Raw genomic sequence first — 20,764 nt, forward strand, 5'->3', positions numbered from 1 at the left:
TTTAAAGGCTGCTGAGAATTCATGTATATCCAAATTACTAATCTGCTAATACGAAATTACAAGTTCATACTTAAAAAAAAAAGTAAATCTCACAATCCACAATAATTCCAAGACAAAGAAAATATTACTTTGATAAATTTAAGTTAAGCTCAGTATATCTAAACTGTACCAACAAGACTAATGCTGCCTAATGTTAAGTAATGCAGGGGAGAATCTTAACTTGTCTTACCTCATTGGACTGTTTTCCACTATAAGACATCTTCTTAATGGCCACCACCTCTGAGGTTCGCACATCACGTGCCTGGAGCAAAACACAAAATTTACACATCATAAATCCAGTCACACTTTACATGTCCAAATATTCTAATAACGGCACTCTATTTTAATATGCTATTTTAAGTGCTGACACAGACAAACAAACAACAAATGCACATAAAGCTGGTCTAGTCCCTGCAGAAAAGTACTGCAAATAGGCATGTCACAGTTACATTTTTCATTGGACAATATACAGTCCCAGAGAAAACAGATATGAAAATAAAATAATTGCATAATAATGCAGTTACACCGTATTAGAAACAATGAATGTTTAATTAATAATAACAACAACTTTCCTACTGCAATCTACCCTGTGAACATAGTGGCCAATGCACCAGTGATGGGGTCTCCATGTGATTGTTAAAATTTTGTTTTATTTGTATGTAAAAAACACTGAAGTAACCACAATAAATGATATCAACTTCAGTCAACATATTGAGGTCATATTCATATATTACACACTTGTGACAATAACACATTTATCAGGACAGGCCTAACTGCCAACAGAACAAGACTCTCTGGAGAAGATAATCAATGAATAATTTTACACAATGCTTAACACCATGCATGGGCTAAAGGTGTAAAAACTCCCAGGGAGAGTCTTCAGCATGAACACTTACGAAGTACACAGCTCCGAAGCTGCCATGTCCGATCTCACGCAGGTCAGAGAAGAGCTTCTCTGGGTCCTCCTTAAAGAAGAGCTCTGAGATCTCTGGGTCCTTGAGGCTCCCTGCCCGGTTGGTGGAGGGCATGCTGCGAGGCCGGGGAGGCAGCCGCACTCGCAGGGGACTATCTGGCCGTGCGACTGCGACGCGCAGGTCCCCGCCGATGACTCATCTGCCAGAGAGTGGCAGTGTAAGCATAGGGACCTATGACCAACAGTAAACAACAGAAAGTGTTAGAGACTGGCTCTCTAAACAATAATAAGCAACAGTACATGCATTTGTTTTGACATATAATGTTTCTGCTTTAGTTTTAGTTAGCCTACTCATAAATAAGTGCAATCAAACCATGTTCATTCCCAAGTACAGAATAACGCCTTTCCAGTGCTTATCTGCAGTTATATCATCTCTGCTCTAACCATGTGTTGGTAAAACAGCAGAAATGAGTGGAGAAAGTGAAGATTATCCATCTTACAGAACTGTAAAGTGAGTGTGTTACATGATCAACAGATAAATGAAGAGGGCCATGTGCTCACACTCATCAACTGCACTGAGATTATCCCACTGATGAGTCTGAGTGACAGAGAGAGGCAGCAAATGGAGAGAAAAGATGACACTCTCCACTTGCATGCAGACCAGCGATATGAGTGGACTAGAACAGATTCTCTGTAGGATAATCCCTAAGAGTGCTGTGTCCTGGAAGGGAGCAGATCGGGGGTCTATGTAATCCTGCAAACCTCACATACTGACCACAGACCAGGCTGATTGACCTGCAGTAAATGCCCTCTACTTCAAATTAAACGAGTCTGCTTGATATTTAGCGCTTGCCCAAATAGTATTTTGGCTTTGTATGCTCTGTGTTTCTACTGTGGTATACTTTAATTAACAGCCAAATATACTAAAAGTACAGTTCATTGTAGGGCTAAAGGATGACATTTAAATTAAGAATTATACAAGGCAGCAAGGCAGAGCTTTGTCTGCAGTCAGTCTTGTTCTACATAGAGAATGAGGGTGGACTTTATTGGTTAGTTATTAAATTGGGCTGCAATTCAGATTATTTATCATGCTGCATCTTGCTTACTGATTTGAAATGCCCAAAAATATGTTCCTATAACACTGACCATGATAATGGGGTGGTAGTGCTGGAAAGCAAACACTGGATTTTCAGATTTATTCAGATAGCTGGTTAAATCACACTGAATGCCAGAACCGATAATGAGTGAGATACAGCCCCAGTTCACTGTGAAATAAGCATATATATATATAAATATATATATATTGTATGTGTATTACAAAAAAGGAATAATATCAATAAGTACACTGTCAATTACTTTTCTTACTATTTTAAATACTTAACACATTTATTCAATCCTATAACACGGAAATGAGAATATGTAGAGTTTTTCTAGAACCGTATTTTGCCGCCACTGCGGTTGTCTCAGTATGATATTAAGGGAATTTTGAAGCATTCTGAGACCATGATCACACCTCTACCTGACCCAACAATAAGGTGCATTCTACAATTTCTACCCTAGCGTCAACATAAATTGCACTGAAATATGTGCTGGTTCAAAACACAGGGCTTCTTCCTGTATTTACTCTCTTGGTCCCATTTTGGTGCACTTGGATTTTTTCCCGTTTTTCAACGGAGAAACACTCCAAGCTCTCAAACCTGTTTACTGATTTGGGCCAAAGCTAAGATACTATATATTTTACAGTTGAAAAGAACATTCACACTGAAACGAAAAGCATGCTGTGTACCAGCACACAGCCACTTCATGACTCTTATCAATTCCTCAGCATACCACCACACAACACGAAGCATACTGACAGTACTTTCAAAAGAACAAGATCTGACCTTGATTCAAGCCATAAATCCTCAAACCTGAGCTTAATGTCTCCCAAAACAAGAGTTTAGACAGTATCTCTGTATCACATATCACTAACTACAAAATTTATGCACAAATTCTGTGGTCTACAGATTTGTGCAGCGTATACGTTACTCTCCCGCTTCTACATTTTTATCTTTTTAAAGGTTCACCTAGATTTCTAGCGCTGCATATTAAATATATTGACATTGGTTTCCAATACAAGAAATGGGTAAAGTAATAGATTTCATGTATTACAGTGTAATGCTATTTTCACCCAACACAAATACTGTATTAAAAAGATTATACAATTAGCAGATCAGCCAATCCTAGCATCCTCTCACACTACTGTGTTGGGTATTGCGGCAGTGGTAGTGTGGAGCAGGCTTGTCTCGGTCTCTGGTGCAGTTTAATTATGCAGCATTCAACGCTCTGCTGAAGCTGAAGGGTCGCTACTCCATGCACGGACTGAGCAGAACACTGTAGTTCTGCAGTCAATGACCTCTAATGTCACTGATACACAACAAGACCACTGAGCCACTATTCATCATTTCTCTGTTCGTATTTCACACCAGCCATAATGCTCTCCATCTATCTCCTATAAACTAGTGATGCTCAAAAGTCTTATTTTATTTAATGTCTTGTTAAAATGTCTGTTTGTTTTCCTGGGAAGTCTAAGCTATTTAAGGCAGTTTAATCCATATTAATGTCTAAATATAACATGTACAACAGCTGTAAGATTAGAATAGTGTGAATACATCATGTACACAGACATGCCAACTTGTCGGTATCAGCAGTATGTAAACTGTAAACTGAAAAGTGTTGCCTCAGGTGATGGCTTAAAAATGACCACATCTCTCTCTCTCTCTCTCTCTCTCTCTCTATATATATATATATATATATATATATATATATATATATTTTTTTTTTTTTATCAACGGTATCTGCCTATATATTTAAAAATAATTATTACTAATTTATTTTACTGTATGCTGGAAAAGGAGCAAGTGATACTACACTGACTTAACTACTTTAAAATCCACTGATTTTTTTATTTCTTTTTATAAGTTCCAATATATATAATGTTTTATTTAGCCTGTTCATTTAAAATGAGGGTTTAAAAGCTGTGAACCGTCCATGTTAGAACCAGTTAGCTAAATAAATGTGAAACAAAAAATGTGAAACAATTCTCAGTAGACCTTTTATTTTATTGTTTGCATACAGTTGGTTGGAAACTAAAATGCAAGGTATATAAATGTTACATTTCTTTCGTACATCTGCATATCTTTACGTGTATCTGCAGCAGCATATACATATATGTTTATCAAATACTAGCATTGGCCCAGAATTACCACATTGATGCATCCCACGTTGTGAGATACTGTCTTGTGTAAGTAAGGCTGTAAAATAGAACTGGAGTTAGAACTGGGAGAGTGAATTTCCGAAGTTAACATTACTCTATCCATATCTTCAGAAATTGTACCCTGATTAAATCACAGTAGACATTACCACCCACAGTGGACAGCACAGTGAGTAGCAATAATCGTGACCAGCTGTCTGGCTAGAATTGTCCATACAAATCGACAGGTGAATCTGAATATAAATGCGCAGGTGCCCAAATACTTCTATATAGCGTATGTAAAATCCCTTAGATTATGGGCCAATTATTTGTTCTACTTTTTGTGTGTTAAATATACATTCTAATAAAGTCTAATCAATCAGCTCCTACCTATTTCGAAAACATTTAGCATGTGATGTGTGTAATAATAATAGCCTTACTAAAGAAACTACTATGCGTTTCTACTAGTGTAAACTAGTTTCATAAATTATTAAATCAATAAAGGAGGGAAATAAAAAGATTCCAAGAGCAAATGTCATTTCCTTATTTCCTTAACTAGTTGGACAAAACAAGGAAATGGCATCTGTAAAGTATGTAATGGCTTACTGTATCTGTCAGTCCCTGACAAGGAACTCAGGCTTCTAACAAACCCATACATGCTTCACTTGAAATACCAAAGAAGTTTTTCTTTTTTAAAACATAAATAGAGAACAGCGCAGCTGACTGGACTCACTGAATTCACTTCAATTCAAAACGAGGTGCAGTCCTACAGAGAGTACAGTTTAATTATCTAGCATTCCTTGCTTAACTGACTTACAGTCTACGGAGGCATCTTAGACATCTGTGGCATTCAGTGTCTTCCTACTGACAGGCACACAACCACACATTAAACACGAATGTGATTCTAAAGATACAGGAAAAAAAACAAAAAAAAACTTCTCGTAGCATTCCTATAATCAGCTCTGAATAAGGGTGCAAACTACAAAAGGAAAAAACAGGTTCTATATAGTACTGGGAAAAGGGTAATTATAGTGGTACACAAAATGACTTTTAAAAGGGGAAACAAAAACTCTAACCATGCAAAGACTCACTAAATTATTTTAAATTATATTTAGTTCTTTGAAGAAAGTAACAATAGCTTAGGTAACTTAGCCTTAGCATTTATTTGTTTGCCAAAAGACTTCACATTTTTCTCTGTGTAAATCTCAAGTCACATATGATCTACTCTGCTGGGCTCTGTGGTTTTAATATGTCTTTGTTTGTACCCGTTATTGATATTTAAAAAAAGGCCTTTAAAAGCAGAGTTTTGTAATTGTGATTTCATAACATTTCATCATATTCTGAAGCAGAGGGAACGACTTGCTGTAAAATCTAAGAAAGATTTACAGTGGCACTGCTGTAGTGGAGCACATAAATTCAACCTTTCTTGTTTAGAAATGTAAAGCACCTAAAACTGCTATTGCTAGAAGTCTACCAAAAAGCTACCCAGACAAACCAAGACAAAGAAATCTGCACTTGAACCCACTATGAAGATAGCAACTGTTTGTAAAAATATAACAACTGCAACAAACAAAAAACATTATTATTTTATATATTTTAAAAGCTGTCTTTTTTACTTTTAAATGCATTTAAATGAAAACAGCTTGGTGCTGGAAAATTAAATATAAAAAGTAAACATTTGTGCACTAAACTACGGTGGACGAGAAAGCTCAACGCAGTACAAATTGAAAAGCGCTGCAAAAGCACAAAACACATCCATCAAAATTACAACACAGGGGCAGCAAATAGAAAAACGCGCTGCAAATACAATCACAACACAACGGAAGTGAGTCACAACACAACGAAATTTTCCCGGGGACCTTAAAAGATGCTGTACCAGCTAAGCTGCGTCTTCAGTAACGTCTCGGACTTCACTATGTGTACAAAGGACAATAAGTGTCAAACAAGGCGTTTTGTGAAGCAGAACTTTTAATAATATGCACACAACCGTGGTAATCACAGGTAATAAACATAACTTACTTTTCAGAAGCTTGTTTGCCACTTATTGTCCTTTGTATACAGCTAACACAGCATCTTTTAAGGTCCCCCGGGAAAATTCCGTTGTGTTGTGACTCACTTCCGTTGTGTTGTGGTTGTATTTGCAGCGCGTTTTTCTATTTGCTGCGCCTGTGTTGTAATTTTGATGGATGTGTTTTGTGCTTTTGCAGCGCTTTTCAATTTGCAATGCGCTGGGCTTTCTCGGCCACCGTACTAAACAATTAAATTAAAGGAACAATTAAAGTATATAAATGAAACATTTAGAAAAAACTGGACAATTTAAAAACTGTGACAATCAAATAACAAAAAAGGGATTTATGCCCACTGACGGTGATAAAACTCTAGTGTTTAAAAAATAAGATCTGGCTGTTTTTAATGTGCCATTTGCACACTTTACTCTATTTTCTTTCCCTCCTTGCGCAATGATTCTCAGTTCTCCTGTGGCTATCCAGTAATGATGATTCAACAAGCACAACTGGCAGAAACAACACTAGTGTGGACCAACCAAACTGTGTGCAGCTTAGTCACAAACGCATCACAATATTTTTGACAGACAAAAACGCAGTACTTACTAAGTAAACATGATTGGCCAAAAAATCTTATAAATTAGTTATTTGTTCAATTTAGTAAAGACTAGTTAACACCTGCTGTTTTGGTTCAGAAAAAAATAAGAAATTAAAGAAACGTTTTCTGTTTAGTTTCATTTTGACTATCAGCATTTAAGACGGAACTAAAGATTTCAATTAAACACATTCAACTCTTATTGGTGAAACTCAACACATTACACTGTAATAATACAACGCAGAAGAACCAGTACAATAATTCTTATTTTACATTTACAGCAAAAACAAATCCAAACTAAGCCATTATAATAAAGATTCTAATAATTAGTGTCCAACCCAAAAAGAAAGACAATGTGCTCATTTATAAATAATGAGTATTGTATCGCTTGTGTTTTTCCCTCTTTTTCATTCATGACAAAAAGCACCAAAAATACCATCTCAACAAATCGGTCTTGAAAAATATAGACAATATGGATTTAATCATCTTTTCTACATTGTTTTTTGGTCACCCAGGCATGAGCTGAAAACAATAAACACAGCCAGGTGATGAGGCCTTTTAACAAATAAGCATATAGTTTTTTTTTTTTGTTTAAGGTGCCTATATAAATGTTTTTTAAGGTGCCTATAAAAAGAAATTTTAACTCTTAAACGTAAAACATAAATGGGTGAAGTGGGTGATATGCAGTATTTTTAATTAAATTGGCTAAATTTATATATTTTTAAAAGCTTATCTTTTTGTGTTTAGATTGTGCATTATGATGAATAGCTTCAAATGTAATTAGGATAAATCAGATTTAAAAAATGAAAACACCTAGGAGAGGTTAAATGTTACTGCACCATCACAACACAACAGTTATGCGATCAATGATACAGACTTAAGTCCTCCACACACTTCCTGTTAAACAAAGCCAAGCAAAACTCCAAGATATATGGTAAGACCTTTACTCGGAAGATGAGGGCCACAAGTCGTTCCACAAGTTAGGCTCTATTTACCTGCACCTGTTCATGCAGCCACAAAGGAAAATAGGCAGGAGATAATGGGATGGAAAGAATGTGGTAATATTACTAGTTTGGCTATGTAGTTAATATGAGAGTCCATTTAGAGGCAGGTAAAAATCAGTACACCTTTAGCAAAACTAAAATTGCTATGACCCAATGTGCTGTGCAAAAAAGGGCAGAAAGCATCGATGTAAAAACAAAAAGATCCATATTGAATTCTTGAATTCTGGTTGACTTAAAAAAAAGGCATTAAAATAATCAACGAAGGACAAGCATTTATGTCAAGCCCTAAAACTGCATGCTTTTCACTTTTTGTTTTTGCTTATGACCACAGATGGAATTATTCCAAGTGCAGTGGTAACAACGTGTCTATTAGCATATAATTAACTGTAATGTTTCCACTGGAGTAACCTGCTAGGTACTGTACTTTGTGGTACCTGCCCCCAAAATAGTGCTTCTACATTATTTACACACAAGAGCAACAAACTTAGAGTTTGATTTTTACCTCCAATTTCAAAACTTCCTGGTTTCCTGAGAAGTTCAAACGCTACAATATTGTGTTTTAAAGCCTGTTGACTGTATTATGATGACACAGATCAGCTGCCACCTCCTACCTTAGTTAGCTCACATACAGCAGACGCGCTGGGATAATGCCAGATGAATATGAACAGAACACAGAGCAGGCCTCAGTACATGTTTAGTGTTACTTTCATTTTCAATTAAGATGTGTGGAAACAAAAGCTGTTCACGCCTGTGACATTATCGTGGTTAGTCAGCACGTATGATCTGACGGTCAACTCACCACATTTCTGTCTACCAATTATAGTTCCTTAAAACTTGTGGTATTTTGACTGCAACGCCCCCTCCACCTTGACTCACACTGAAACACTCTAGATCTTCTTCCTCATGCTTCTTGTACATCAAAGACACAAACATCATTGCACCAATAAACTGGTCCTTATTTTACATTTGTCAACATTTTTTAAAGGCTGTAAGGTTCGGAAAGTTAATTTATGCTCCCTTAATGTACAGAAATTTGCCCATTTCAAATGATGTTGCGGTCACTGCTCACATAATGCTATTAGTTAAAATCGATAGATCAACTAGCCTTAGTATTCACAGCTACGAAACACAGGGAAAATGCACTGCAGACGTAAATAAACTGCCAAAATAAAAACAGTTCTGCTCAACAGACTTGTAATAGGAAGAAAACATCTCTATCTGTACTACTCTGGTCTCTTTACTACGCTGGTCTTAGCACACTGCTAACTGCACTAACTGCTACTGCATCTTACTTTGGTGATAAGGGCAGGACAGTGCTCACATGAATTCTGTGAAAAACAAAGCATGCATAAAACGTATTACTTATTACTAATATCTCTGAAAAGTCCAGCAATACATATGTAAAGCATGTCCTTCATAAGGGGTGCCTCAAAGTACAAGTTATCCTTTCTGACTGTAGTAAAATAATTCAATTGCTTCATCTGTCAGTGTACAAGTCAATGTAAAAAAAGATCTTAAAAGGCTTTTGCATGACACAAGAAATCTAACGGATTCCACACATTACAAGACAATGCAGTGTGAAAATCTGGTGACTGTTTTTACTGACAGTACAATGATATCCATATACTGGTCAGTCAGTGACTAGCCAGCACTATCCAAAAAAATAATGCAGCAATAGCTGAATATAGATTTGGGAATAAAATATGTTGTTTTTTGCTATAGAAACAACACCATGCTTTTCTGGATAACCAAACAAGGCAATAAGGAAAACAATACACAAAAACTAAATTGTATTGTATTGCAGACACATGATATTGTGAAAGGTTTAAGAAGTGCAAGGCACAGTATGTATGCGCTAATTGGACTGTCTGTTTTCTATGCAATAATAAGTCAATCTAAATAAAATATTTGTAATTACGTTGGACGAAGTAATGTACATAGGCATTAGGGGTGGGCGATATGGCTCTAAAATAATATCACGATATTTCAGGGTATTTTTGTGATAACGATATACTTGGCGATATAGGAAAACTAATTTCAGGAATATAGTATAATAGTTTAACAGTATAATCATAATGTGGCAAAATAAATAATATAGCCTAAAAAAATATAATGCAGCAAAAAATATTGCAGAATATTTAATGCATGCATATAAACTGCAAATGAAAACAATTAAACAATACATTCACTTAAGGCTTCACAGTAAATAATAGACTACTTTGAAGACAGAACATCTCTATTATCCCGATATGGATTTTTAATATAATGATATTTCTGTGTCAAGATTTATTGTATATGATATAATATTGCCCACCCCTGATAGGCATCTGAGCAATGGTGTAAGTGTGCTTTTTATTCTTGGTACATTTTCTGTCATTTCTTTTTTTTTTTTTTTTTACATTTACACTGTTTAATTTAAAACAGTCATTTAAACTCTACAATGAGTAGTATTAATTGGTTTCCAAACTTAAGAATGCAAATAGTCATTCTGGCATAATATCCTTGTATCTAGTTGATCAGGGAAAATAGGCCTTTCTTGGAGGGAAGTAATCTAGCCAAATAGAACCTCTTCATGTCCGCTCATAAAGAAAATGCAAGAAACGAGGTTAAGATGATATCTGATATCCTGAAAATAACACGTACATTAAAAACTCGATGCTGACTTTAGTGAAGAACACGAGGCAGCGGCGGAGAGCTCGCCCGACAGTTGGGTCTGTTACGCAATGTCAACACAGTGGGATGAGGAATGCAGCGCACGTCAGAGCACTGAGGAGCTGAATGCGCTTACAGGGAATACCCTGCTCAATGTTAAACCGATTACTAGTGTTAGATGCGACTCGGTTAGAACATCGCTTTACACTGTTCTCAGTCTTATTAAAGTAGTAAATTGTCGGTGACGTGTTGTAGTGGCTCCTTTGTTCATCCAAACCTATGAATGGGGTATGCACCTATGGGTACATGCAGATGTAACCTAGCTCTATATACATACAAGTATATACACCAAGTCACTTTACCTTATATATGATGACACTTGCATCTGTATTTATTGGATTGTTATTGGCTGACTGCACATATAGCTACCTACTGCACTGTTTAAAGGTTTTAGACCCTTTTGTAGGTTAGCAACCTACATCTTTCAATTTAACTATTTTTCCTGTGTATCCTCTGATTGTATTGTTTTAGGTTAATGTTACAAGGTTCCTACATTTGGGGTCAATAAAGTATCTATCTATCTATCTATCTATCTATCTATCTATCTATCTATCTATCTATCTATCCTTGATTGTTCAGATACACGTTGAAATGTCTATCTATCTCTCTAGTAATTAACGTTACAATGTAAATTCCACTACTATCTAGCTAACAGACATTTTGAAGAACTTAAGCTATCTAACTGTGTCCAGTGATATAATGCTAGCTTAGATTAGCTAAGGAGGGAGTGCCGTCACGTCCATGGCCGTCCATATTTTCTTAGCCTGCCTAGCTAACTAGTTAAATTATGTAATACGATTTTCTACCTTTCATACCTGACAAATAACATTGTGTCAGCGAATTACAATGAGAAGTGTGGTTTAAATCACCCAAGCTGTTAGCTAAACAAACCGCCTTCAGTTCAACCTTTCAAAGCTATAACTTATATATGGTAGCTTAGCTGAAGTGGCCTGGCAATTAAACGCTAACTAACAACATTTTAAACTGTGACATATCGTAATTCGAACTAACTAAATATCTTCCTCTACCTTCATGTTAAACAACATTAAATTAGGTGGAGCTCAACTTAAACTGTACAAGATTAGCCAGCTAGCAGGCTAGCTAACTCAAACAGAAAACGTCTTATTAGCTGTGCTAAGTTTAATGGCATTTAAACTGAAGACCAAGCGCAAAAGTAGCTAGCTAAGTAGCTCGCATGCTAGCACAACTTTCGTGGTTGGCTAGCTTTAGCTATGTTTTTAGCTAACTAGCAAGCCACCTAAGCTAGCTACTTGAGTTAGCTACGCTTGGAGCAAGCTATACTTGTACATACAAACTGTTAAATCAAATGAAACGACTCAACACAAGCTAACTTAACTAGTTAGTTAGCTAAGCTAGCTAAATAAGTATCTAGATCAACTTGCCGAGCCCCGTTCACTGGAAACAGCCTAAGTTATGCTAACATGAGCTACTACTGCAGTTACTGGCAGATATTAGCAAGACAGCTAGGAGTAAAGTCAAGACATGATCTTCAAATCCAAACCAAGCTTAAACACGCTCTGTTTTCTGGTTGTTTTGCACCCTTACCTGTCCAACAGTCCAGTTTTTGATAGGGGCAGGACGCCGGGGAGGGGTATTAGCAACCAAGACTGTCAGTTAGCCAGCTAGCCAACACAGCTGTCCTGGGAGGAACTGGGTGCAACCAGCTGGGCGCAGTTTGAGAGAGTGGAGCACAGATTTGGGCACAAATCTGAACAAGTTTAATTCCTTCAGAGCTTCGACAGACCCCGCGGAGTCCCCGCATCCACAAATCTCGACTATCCGGAAATGTTAGTGCTGGTTATGTTGCAGGCTGATGATTCATAAGCAAATATTACCAGAAACCGAGGCCCAAAAACTAGCCAATGAATGTTATAGCTCGAAAGCTAACTCCCCACTCCCAGTCACTTCCAAAAGATGGCGGCTGGTAGTTTTCACCTCCTCCCCTCCGTGACAAACACGAGTGGAACTGGGGCTAGCGCTCCGACAACACCAAGTCCAACTGGCGGAAACAGCCCGAACAGAACCGCCGCCGCTGCCGCGATCCACGAAGCGCTATGTCGCCCAGGCCATTCAGTTTCTTCGTGGGTGGGGAGTGTGTGAACACTCAGTAGTGTGTGGCCGGGCACTGATTTTCTAAGTCTCTCTCTCTCTCTCGCTTTCTCTCTCTCTGCATACAGTACCGTCTCCCACCACCAGGAGAACCAAAAGCGAGGAGTATTGGCGCACTCGGCTAACGCAGACAACCGCAGGGAAATCTGGTGTGAAATGAGTCAGTGTAACATTTATTAGATCAATTCTCTGACTATAGCCCTATCCGGACGGGATTAGCTTCTCAGGGGGACGTCTGTGAAAAATATTTAAAACTTCTACTCAGTGATAAAACTCTTGCATCCGGACTGCAATTGAAAAAACAGGAGGAACAGTGAGTTTTTTGGCTTTCTCTGTCACAACATAGCTCGTTCAGTAGCTCCTCCATTTCCACTTGCTGTGTTTACGTGAAACTCCATGGATATGCGCGCCCAAAGTGTAATTATGGTGTGGCTGTAACAAATTGTTATTTTAATAAACGCGATGTGACGAAACTCAGAGATGCGAGTCCGGACGGGACTAAAATTACAGAAGGACCATGGAGTTCAGTGAAAAACAGTAGATAATTCAGCCTGTAATTTTCTCAGAGGATGTCTGAGAAAACACATACATGATTGTTCCAGAAAGGAATAAAATCACAGAGGATCTCTCCTAAAAGAGAAAATACCCCAGGGTCCCCTGAGAAACTATTCCCATCCAGATAGGGCATTTGAGGCTAAATTCAAAAACATAAAATTAGGTGTAAAACTTTATTTATTTTCACATTTATTAGTAAAAAAAGTAGTCGTTTTTTAAATTAGTTCTTCATACGGTGGCCAAGACCTGCAGGAAAAATGTAAAAATGAGTTTATTTTTCTCCCCCAATCTGATAATATAATCCAACCTACTTATGTTACAAGATACAAAATTCTAAAATTAAATAATCTAGTAAAGGTTTAAGTTTTTAATTTTCCATGGAATTCAGATCGTGACATGCAGAAATTAAAAATTAGAAAATAGTAAAAATGAATGTAAACCAATTTTTTCTTCCCTTTACTAAATGGATATATATACATTTAATAATAATATATAATTTAATAATATATACATTTTATATACACTGAGGGTAACCCTTATTTCTAATGCAATCAAGTTTTTTTCAGATTAAACTAAAATAAGGACTCAAATAAGAAAAAAAGCTATATATATATATATATATATATATATATATATATATATATATATATATATATATATATATATATATATATATATATATGAAGATTTACAGTCAGTTTTCTTTAGAGTTCTGCCCTAAATGGTAAGAAAATTTAACTGATAAACACTGCACTGATCGAATTGTACTTGGACTGAAGTGACACATGATAATGAGTTCAAACTGTTGTTGATTAGCCTACCAATACAGTGTCTTTAGCCAATGCTCCCAACAGGCCTACAAAGCAAATGATAAGGGCATTGAGTCCTTATTTTAATTTAACCCTAAAAAAAAAACTTGATTGCATTAGAAATAAGGGTTACCCTCAGTGTATTCCAGAGATTGATTGATTAATTGATTGATTGATTACAGTGTTTCTATTTTTCCCCCATTACAATCTAAATTTCACAAATATGAAGAAAATTGCGATTTTATGTTCTCCACCAATCTGATGTTCTAATACAACCTTATACACTGCCTGGCAAAAAAAGGTCTGCTTTTTGCTTTGATTGCAGCACACATTCACTGTGGCATTGTTTTGATAAGCTTCTGCAATGTCACAAGATTTATTTAAATTCAGTGTTATGTTAATTCTTCACCAAGATCTTGCGTTAATGATGGTAGAGTCTCACTGCTGCACAAAGCATTCTCCAGCACATCCCAAAGATTCTCAATAAGGTTAAGGTCTGGATTCCAGTGTGTGAAAATTATGATCTCATGAACTCTTTTACAATTCCAGCCCGATGAACACCTAATTTTAAATTTTCAAATTTACCCCCAAACATACAGAAAATGTAACTGACAAAAATTACACTCATCCACACTTCACATGCATAGTGACTTTTGATATTGCAATGTTTTTAACATAAATTGTCAAAAATCTGTCTTTTTACATGTAATTCTTCAGTGGAATTTAAATTATAAGATTTACTGTCTGTATTTCACAAATATTCTTCTGTTCCAGGCATGTTTTGGAGCTGGGTAGTTTTAACTGACACTGGTACTCGACAGTCTCTGTCTCTAAACAAAAGTAGAAATGTTAAAACTTAAATATTTTAAGTTTATTATTTATTCATCATCAGAAAGTAGAAATGGTTGCAAATTTAGTTGCAAGTGTCCGATTGCAATGAATTTACAATTCAGACTGATTTGGGTAACCCTTGGTTCCAACATGCCAGACGTCTCAGCATGGAATTGCACAGATTCCCAATGGTGTCCTGTGATAATTCATTTCTATACAGATGGAACATTCATGCAGTTCCTGCAGATTTTGCTTTAGGTGGAATAGTGATACCTCTACACCAGTGATGGTATAGTTACTTTGAAAAAGTAATCCGATTACTGATTACTGATTACTCCTTTAAAAAGTAACTTAGTTACTTTATGGATTACTTGATTTTAAAAGTAACTAAGTTACTTTACAAGTTACTTTATTAGTTACTTTCAGCAGCTGCAGACACCACCTCCCGCCGCCTTAACATAAACATTATAACCAGTTTTGCCATTATTCCCTTTATTGGAAAATGCATTTTTAACAGCAACAATTTATCTCTAAGTTGAACGATTTCCTAAAAAAAATAGGTTTTTTTTTATAAAAATAAAAAAATTAACATAAATATTTTTTTTAATAAAAAATAAAATATGGTCTTTCTTGATATTACTAAACATGAATACTTGTTTTTATAACAAATATATAAAATAAAGAAAGTCTTTCTTGACCTGACATATTTAACACTGTAAAACTGAACATTGAACTTGTTGTTCTCTGCAGGGCAGGGAGTGGTTTTATAAAACAGAACCGTGTATATGGTCTAGACCAGGGATCACATATTTGCAGACTGGGGTCCGAGTCCGGACCCAGACGTTGTCCAATACGGACCCATACCGGACCCAACTACTGAGAAGGATTTAATTCTGACAGTGTTCATTTAAAGCACCGGAACTTTTCTTGTCTTTACGGTATACGCGCAGTGAACTTCCAATCACGTGTGGTGTAAAATCTTTAAATGCTCTCCTCTGCCAATCAAATTTGTGGCAGACCGCTGCCCTGGCTAGTGAATTGGGACTCGGCCGCAAAAAAAACGCTTTAATAAAGAGAACTGGCGAAAAACGAAAACGGGCGGAAACTAAAGACACGCCGAGCGCGAGAGAGAGAGACGCGTGTGATTGGGGAAGAGCGGAGGGGGAATGGGTAAGGGAGCGGTGTGTGTGTGTGTGTGTGTGTGTGTGTGTGTGTTTGTGGAGGAGATGAGGTGGAGAGAGAGAGAGAGTAACGCACAGTGACTTAAATAAATAACTTTAATCTGATTACTGGATTGGAAATAGTAACGCGTTAGATTACTCGTTACTGAAAAAAAGGGTCAGATTAGAGTAACGCGTTACTAAGTAACGCGTTACTGACATCACTGCTCTACACCCATTCAAACTGGGTGATTTTGTTCTTTTTTCAGTGTAATCTCTTTTTTTAATTGTATGGAATGTGTTTAGAGATATATACAAGCAAAAACATTTTTTTTGTGTTTGATAATTTAATATAATAGTTCAAAATTGAAGTTTAGTGCTTTGTGAAATTACCAACTACTGGAACTGTATCCACTCAAAGAGTCAATGACCTGACAGGAGGAAACTATGCCTTATATGTGCAGATTACAACCCATTAACTCCATGCCATAAAAAGACTCGCAGCACCAGACAACCATTAACAGCCGTGTAAAACGTGAGGACACTTACATTAACCATTCATTCTGGGGTCAGAGACCTCAGTGTTGATGACATTCTGTGTAGATGATTTCTTTTAGGCTGATCTAAGGGTATTTTAGATCTAATTGCTGCATTGTGAAATATCTAAGTTACTGAAAGGTACAATATCCCATATTTTTGTAAATTTTTCTTAAAAATACAAAAAAGAGTCAGTGGGTATTGCACATACAAGGACGTATTGCACGAGCACACTGAACAATACACTAATTTAAATGCACATAAAAGCATTACAGGTGGCTGTACAGGTGGTTTCAATACCACACCAAGAAAAAGGTTTAATTTTCTCAAAACTGAGTCAAAAAAAGGAGTTTTTTTGTGTGACAAAGATCTTCAGATATTTAATGCAAGCTGCCGAGACTGGCATATTTAAGCCATTTTCTCATAAAACAATATGATGAGCTAGATGTACTAACTTCTGCCACATCCATTATAGCTTAGCATAACTAAAAACTGAATTGCTAAAGATACAGATCTATCCAAATAGGTAGGTAGTTATATCAATACATGTTACTTTAACATGTATAGCATCACTTTTCAATGAAAAACTAGTATGGTATCCATTTTTGGTTGATTTTTAATTTACAACATTATTTGTACACACAAATGTCCCTTACACTGTGTCAAAAAATCTTGATGAATGGGCCAATAGAAGTTCTTCAAAATTACCTGAAATTAATCATTTTACATTGAATTCCATGAAAAGTTAAGAAGGTTTTATCAATTTCCTGTGAAATTGCTATTTTAGAGATTTTTTTTCATTGAACACCGAATATATAAGGCTGTTATTTAAGGGATGCATATGTATCTGTTCATTTTTAATTGACTGGCATATACTTGATTATATTCTATGATATTCTATCTAAAATACTGCGACTGATCTTTTGCTTATTATTGCAAAGAATGCTTTGCATTCTACAAAATTGGGCAATCCTAAATGGGGTAAATCTGAAAAAATTTTACTAAATAAGGATGAAGGAATACAATTTTACCAATAAAGGTAAAGTGTATTACTTAATGTAGTTATTAAATGGCTAAATATCCTAAAACATATAATATGAGGCCTGTGATGAACCCATCCCTTAAAGGACAGGTCAGTAGTGGTACCAAATCAGCAGCAAATTGCAAATTTACTAACCTGTCTCTGTCCTAGAGAACAAAATGATAGCTGAAGGAACTTGACCTTTGTCACCTTGTGAAACTCTTCGATCTTTTACTGTCAGACATTCATCGGCCATTATCTTTAAAGGAGGTCATTGTAGTAGGGGCGTGTTTTTAGGAACAAAAAAAAAAGTTACAACAAAGAGTGTCAAAAGGGAATGACCTTATGACTGTACACCACTCAGCCTTGAAATAATCTGGATGACAACTACTGTAGATGAGGCCATGAGGTATTATAAATAGTACAAAAAATACTGGTGTATGCCTTCTAGCATTTATTTATATCTATCTATATATCTACATTTTGCTGGACTATCTGCTGTACTCCTTAAGAAAATTCAGCAAATTCAGATCATTGCAACTTGTTTTATTACGAATGTCCATGAACACATTACTAATGTCCTCGGTGAACTTCACTGGCCTCCCATAAAACTGAATACATTTGAAGGTATTTTATGGTTTAACCTCTTCGTATCCCATTGACTCTCTTACATTTTATGTTTATGACATTTGGCTGATGCTCCTATCCAGAGTAACTAACAGTTGAATTGTGTTACACAGGTAGGTGAACTTAGGTTTTTGCCTAAGGACTTTTATGTGTGTAGATTTGTTGAGCTAAGCTTACCCTAACTACCCTGCTATGGAATTAAATCCCAGTCTGCCACAGGGAAGGCAGTGTTGTTATCCACTATGCTACACTACCCACTTCATGATAATGCTATGCTCTGCCAGCTCTAATCAGGGGAAGGTTGTACTTTTATCAAGGTATTGTCTTTTCTTACAGCTTTGACTACTAGATTCAATGCAAGGTTTAAGAAGAAAAAAATCAGTTCAATAAGACTTATTTCTGTTGATTTTTATATTTTTTTTTGCAAAATATATCACTATATATGTCACTACCCAGAAAAAATGACTGATAAGTACAAAACCCCCAAAAGGGTAATAGTTCAAGAGAAGGTAAAAGATGTTATAATTATCTTTATTTCTTATTTTTTTCTTATTTATTTATTTATTTATTTATTTATGTGTTATTTCATTAATACTGTACGTATAATTATAATTATATATGTATTTGAATGTGTTTTAAAAGGCATATTTAAAACAATTGTATTATGTTTTATATTTATATATATATATATAATTAGTCCTGCCAACTGTAATACATTTTTTTGTTATTTTAAACACTAATAAACATTGTACCATTTTTGTCCACAGTTTCCTCCAGTTTTTCACTCTTTTTTTACAGAGCCTGGTGATGTATAAGTGCATAGACTGATAAGATGATAAGATTATACTACCTCTCAATCAACTTCCAACAAACAAACACGTCATTTTAAAATATTAAAATGAAGAAATCATTTCTCAAGATAATTCAAATGCACTGATAACCTGCTGGAACAGACATGCTCCTTCATCTTCTTTCTTACATTATCTTTGTCTGTATTTATCATGTACACATGTGCAGCACAGAAGATCATCCCTAATGTCTTACATCACAACATCACAATTGTTGTTATGGTTTTGATACTTTACTGTTTACTTAATTGGTCAAAACTAAGGATTTTGGGCTGAAACCAGCTCAGTGTACAAAGGCTTGTCTACACATATCAAACCCAATGTCAGTAAATGTTTGAATAGCTAAGAACAACATTCCCTGCCTGCACAGGTCATGGAGAACTGATGAAAAAACTAACACCCAGGAAGGACATGCCTGGGGTTTTCCCTTAAACACAGCCTTGAAACTGTAGAAATGAGAAACATTGATGAGAAATGCCATGTTTTAACCTCAGCTCTGGACTTCTGGTGTGAGGACAAAGATTCTCCACCAGATATCAGATGTCTCTCAATAGGTTGGTATTGTTAAAAATTACATTCAATTACAAAAAAAAAAAAAAACACACTCTAGATTGCTGGAAAATTCTGCATGCAGTTATATGGACATGCAGACTGGAGAATTTCCGATATATTAGACATACAAAAAATGACCAATACATTTTGCCTTTTAACCCTGATTAAGGCCTGAGTATCGAAACAATTACCGTTGGTAATTGTTTGGATTTGTAATAAATCAGAAAATCTCCAGTCAACCAGTGCTGCTAGGTCTTGTCATAAAAGGGGTGTAAATTACTTCCCCTGCTGCCCTAAAAATGCTCTCAGTTTACTTTCAGGTAGTGCATGTTTTGGTGAGAGACTGTTGACAGCTAGACATTCCTCTTGAAAGCACTTGAAAACTGGCAAACTGGTAAACTGGTTCAAAATTAATTGGAATGGAAAAGCGCTAATAAAGAGTCTTCCATCCTGCCTTTGCTGTGGAGGAATACACTGCCCCAGTCACTGGTGTAATGATCTGGGAAGCCAATGCATACAACAGTTGGTACCCCTGTAGTGATATGACAAACATTAACAGTTCAGCAATACAGTATGTGCAGGACATCCTGCAGCCACATGTACTGCCTCTAATAGCAGGGCTTCCAACTAGCATGATAATGCTTGGCCACACACAGCCAGTTTCCCAATATTCCCTGTCAGATTGTAGCACATCCTTGGCCTGCCCAGTCACCAGACTTATTACCAATCAAGCATTTATAGTATCAGCTGGGGTGTCATGCAATCTATGACCTATGTGCAGGAACTACAGGCCCAGCTGCAACATCTATCTGTAGCCTATCTTATATTCAGGCTATAGGTGGCCCAACACTTTCACTTTAACATATGATTACATTCACACATATATTGTTTTATTCCAGTGCAAGAACTCCTTCTTGGGGATTTTTTCTTTGTCCTCTAGTGTATTAAGAACAAAGACTGGAAGGTTAGTATTAGTTTTACTTACTCATGTTGTTTAAACTCAATAATAGTCTCAATGATGTATATACAGTAATAACATGTCATAGATGGTATATAGTTATATATATAGTATATAGATATTACTGAGTCACTGCTCAAGTTTATTTTAATAGCTTAAGTATATTGTTGATTGGACCAAATATTTACATTTTCTATACCTAGATTATGGCAGTACAGATTGATTAGGTGCATTCTTT

General features: G+C 36.0%; 1 protein-coding gene across 2 annotated transcripts in view; it reads right to left on the reverse strand.

Annotated features, from left to right (window-relative positions):
- taok1b (TAO kinase 1b) overlaps nt 1-12,677 on the reverse strand; it is a 26,551-nt gene extending 13,874 nt beyond the window's left edge. The window contains exons 1-3 of one of the 2 annotated variants that reach the window (XM_022676153.2): nt 12,065-12,677; nt 936-1,184; nt 230-301 (exon numbers count right to left, since the gene is read on the reverse strand). In XM_022676153.2, the coding sequence (XP_022531874.2) occupies nt 230-301; nt 936-1,067 (204 nt within the window). In that variant the 5' untranslated portion in view covers nt 1,068-1,184; nt 12,065-12,677. The remainder of the gene's footprint in view (nt 1-229; nt 302-935; nt 1,185-12,064) is intronic. The other variant, XM_022676154.2, reaches the window with a different exon arrangement.
- Nucleotides 12,678-20,764: the final 8,087 nt, after the last annotated feature.

This window comes from Astyanax mexicanus, chromosome 17 (genome assembly GCF_023375975.1).
Source record: "Astyanax mexicanus isolate ESR-SI-001 chromosome 17, AstMex3_surface, whole genome shotgun sequence".
Taxonomy (NCBI): Eukaryota; Metazoa; Chordata; class Actinopteri; order Characiformes; family Acestrorhamphidae; genus Astyanax; species Astyanax mexicanus.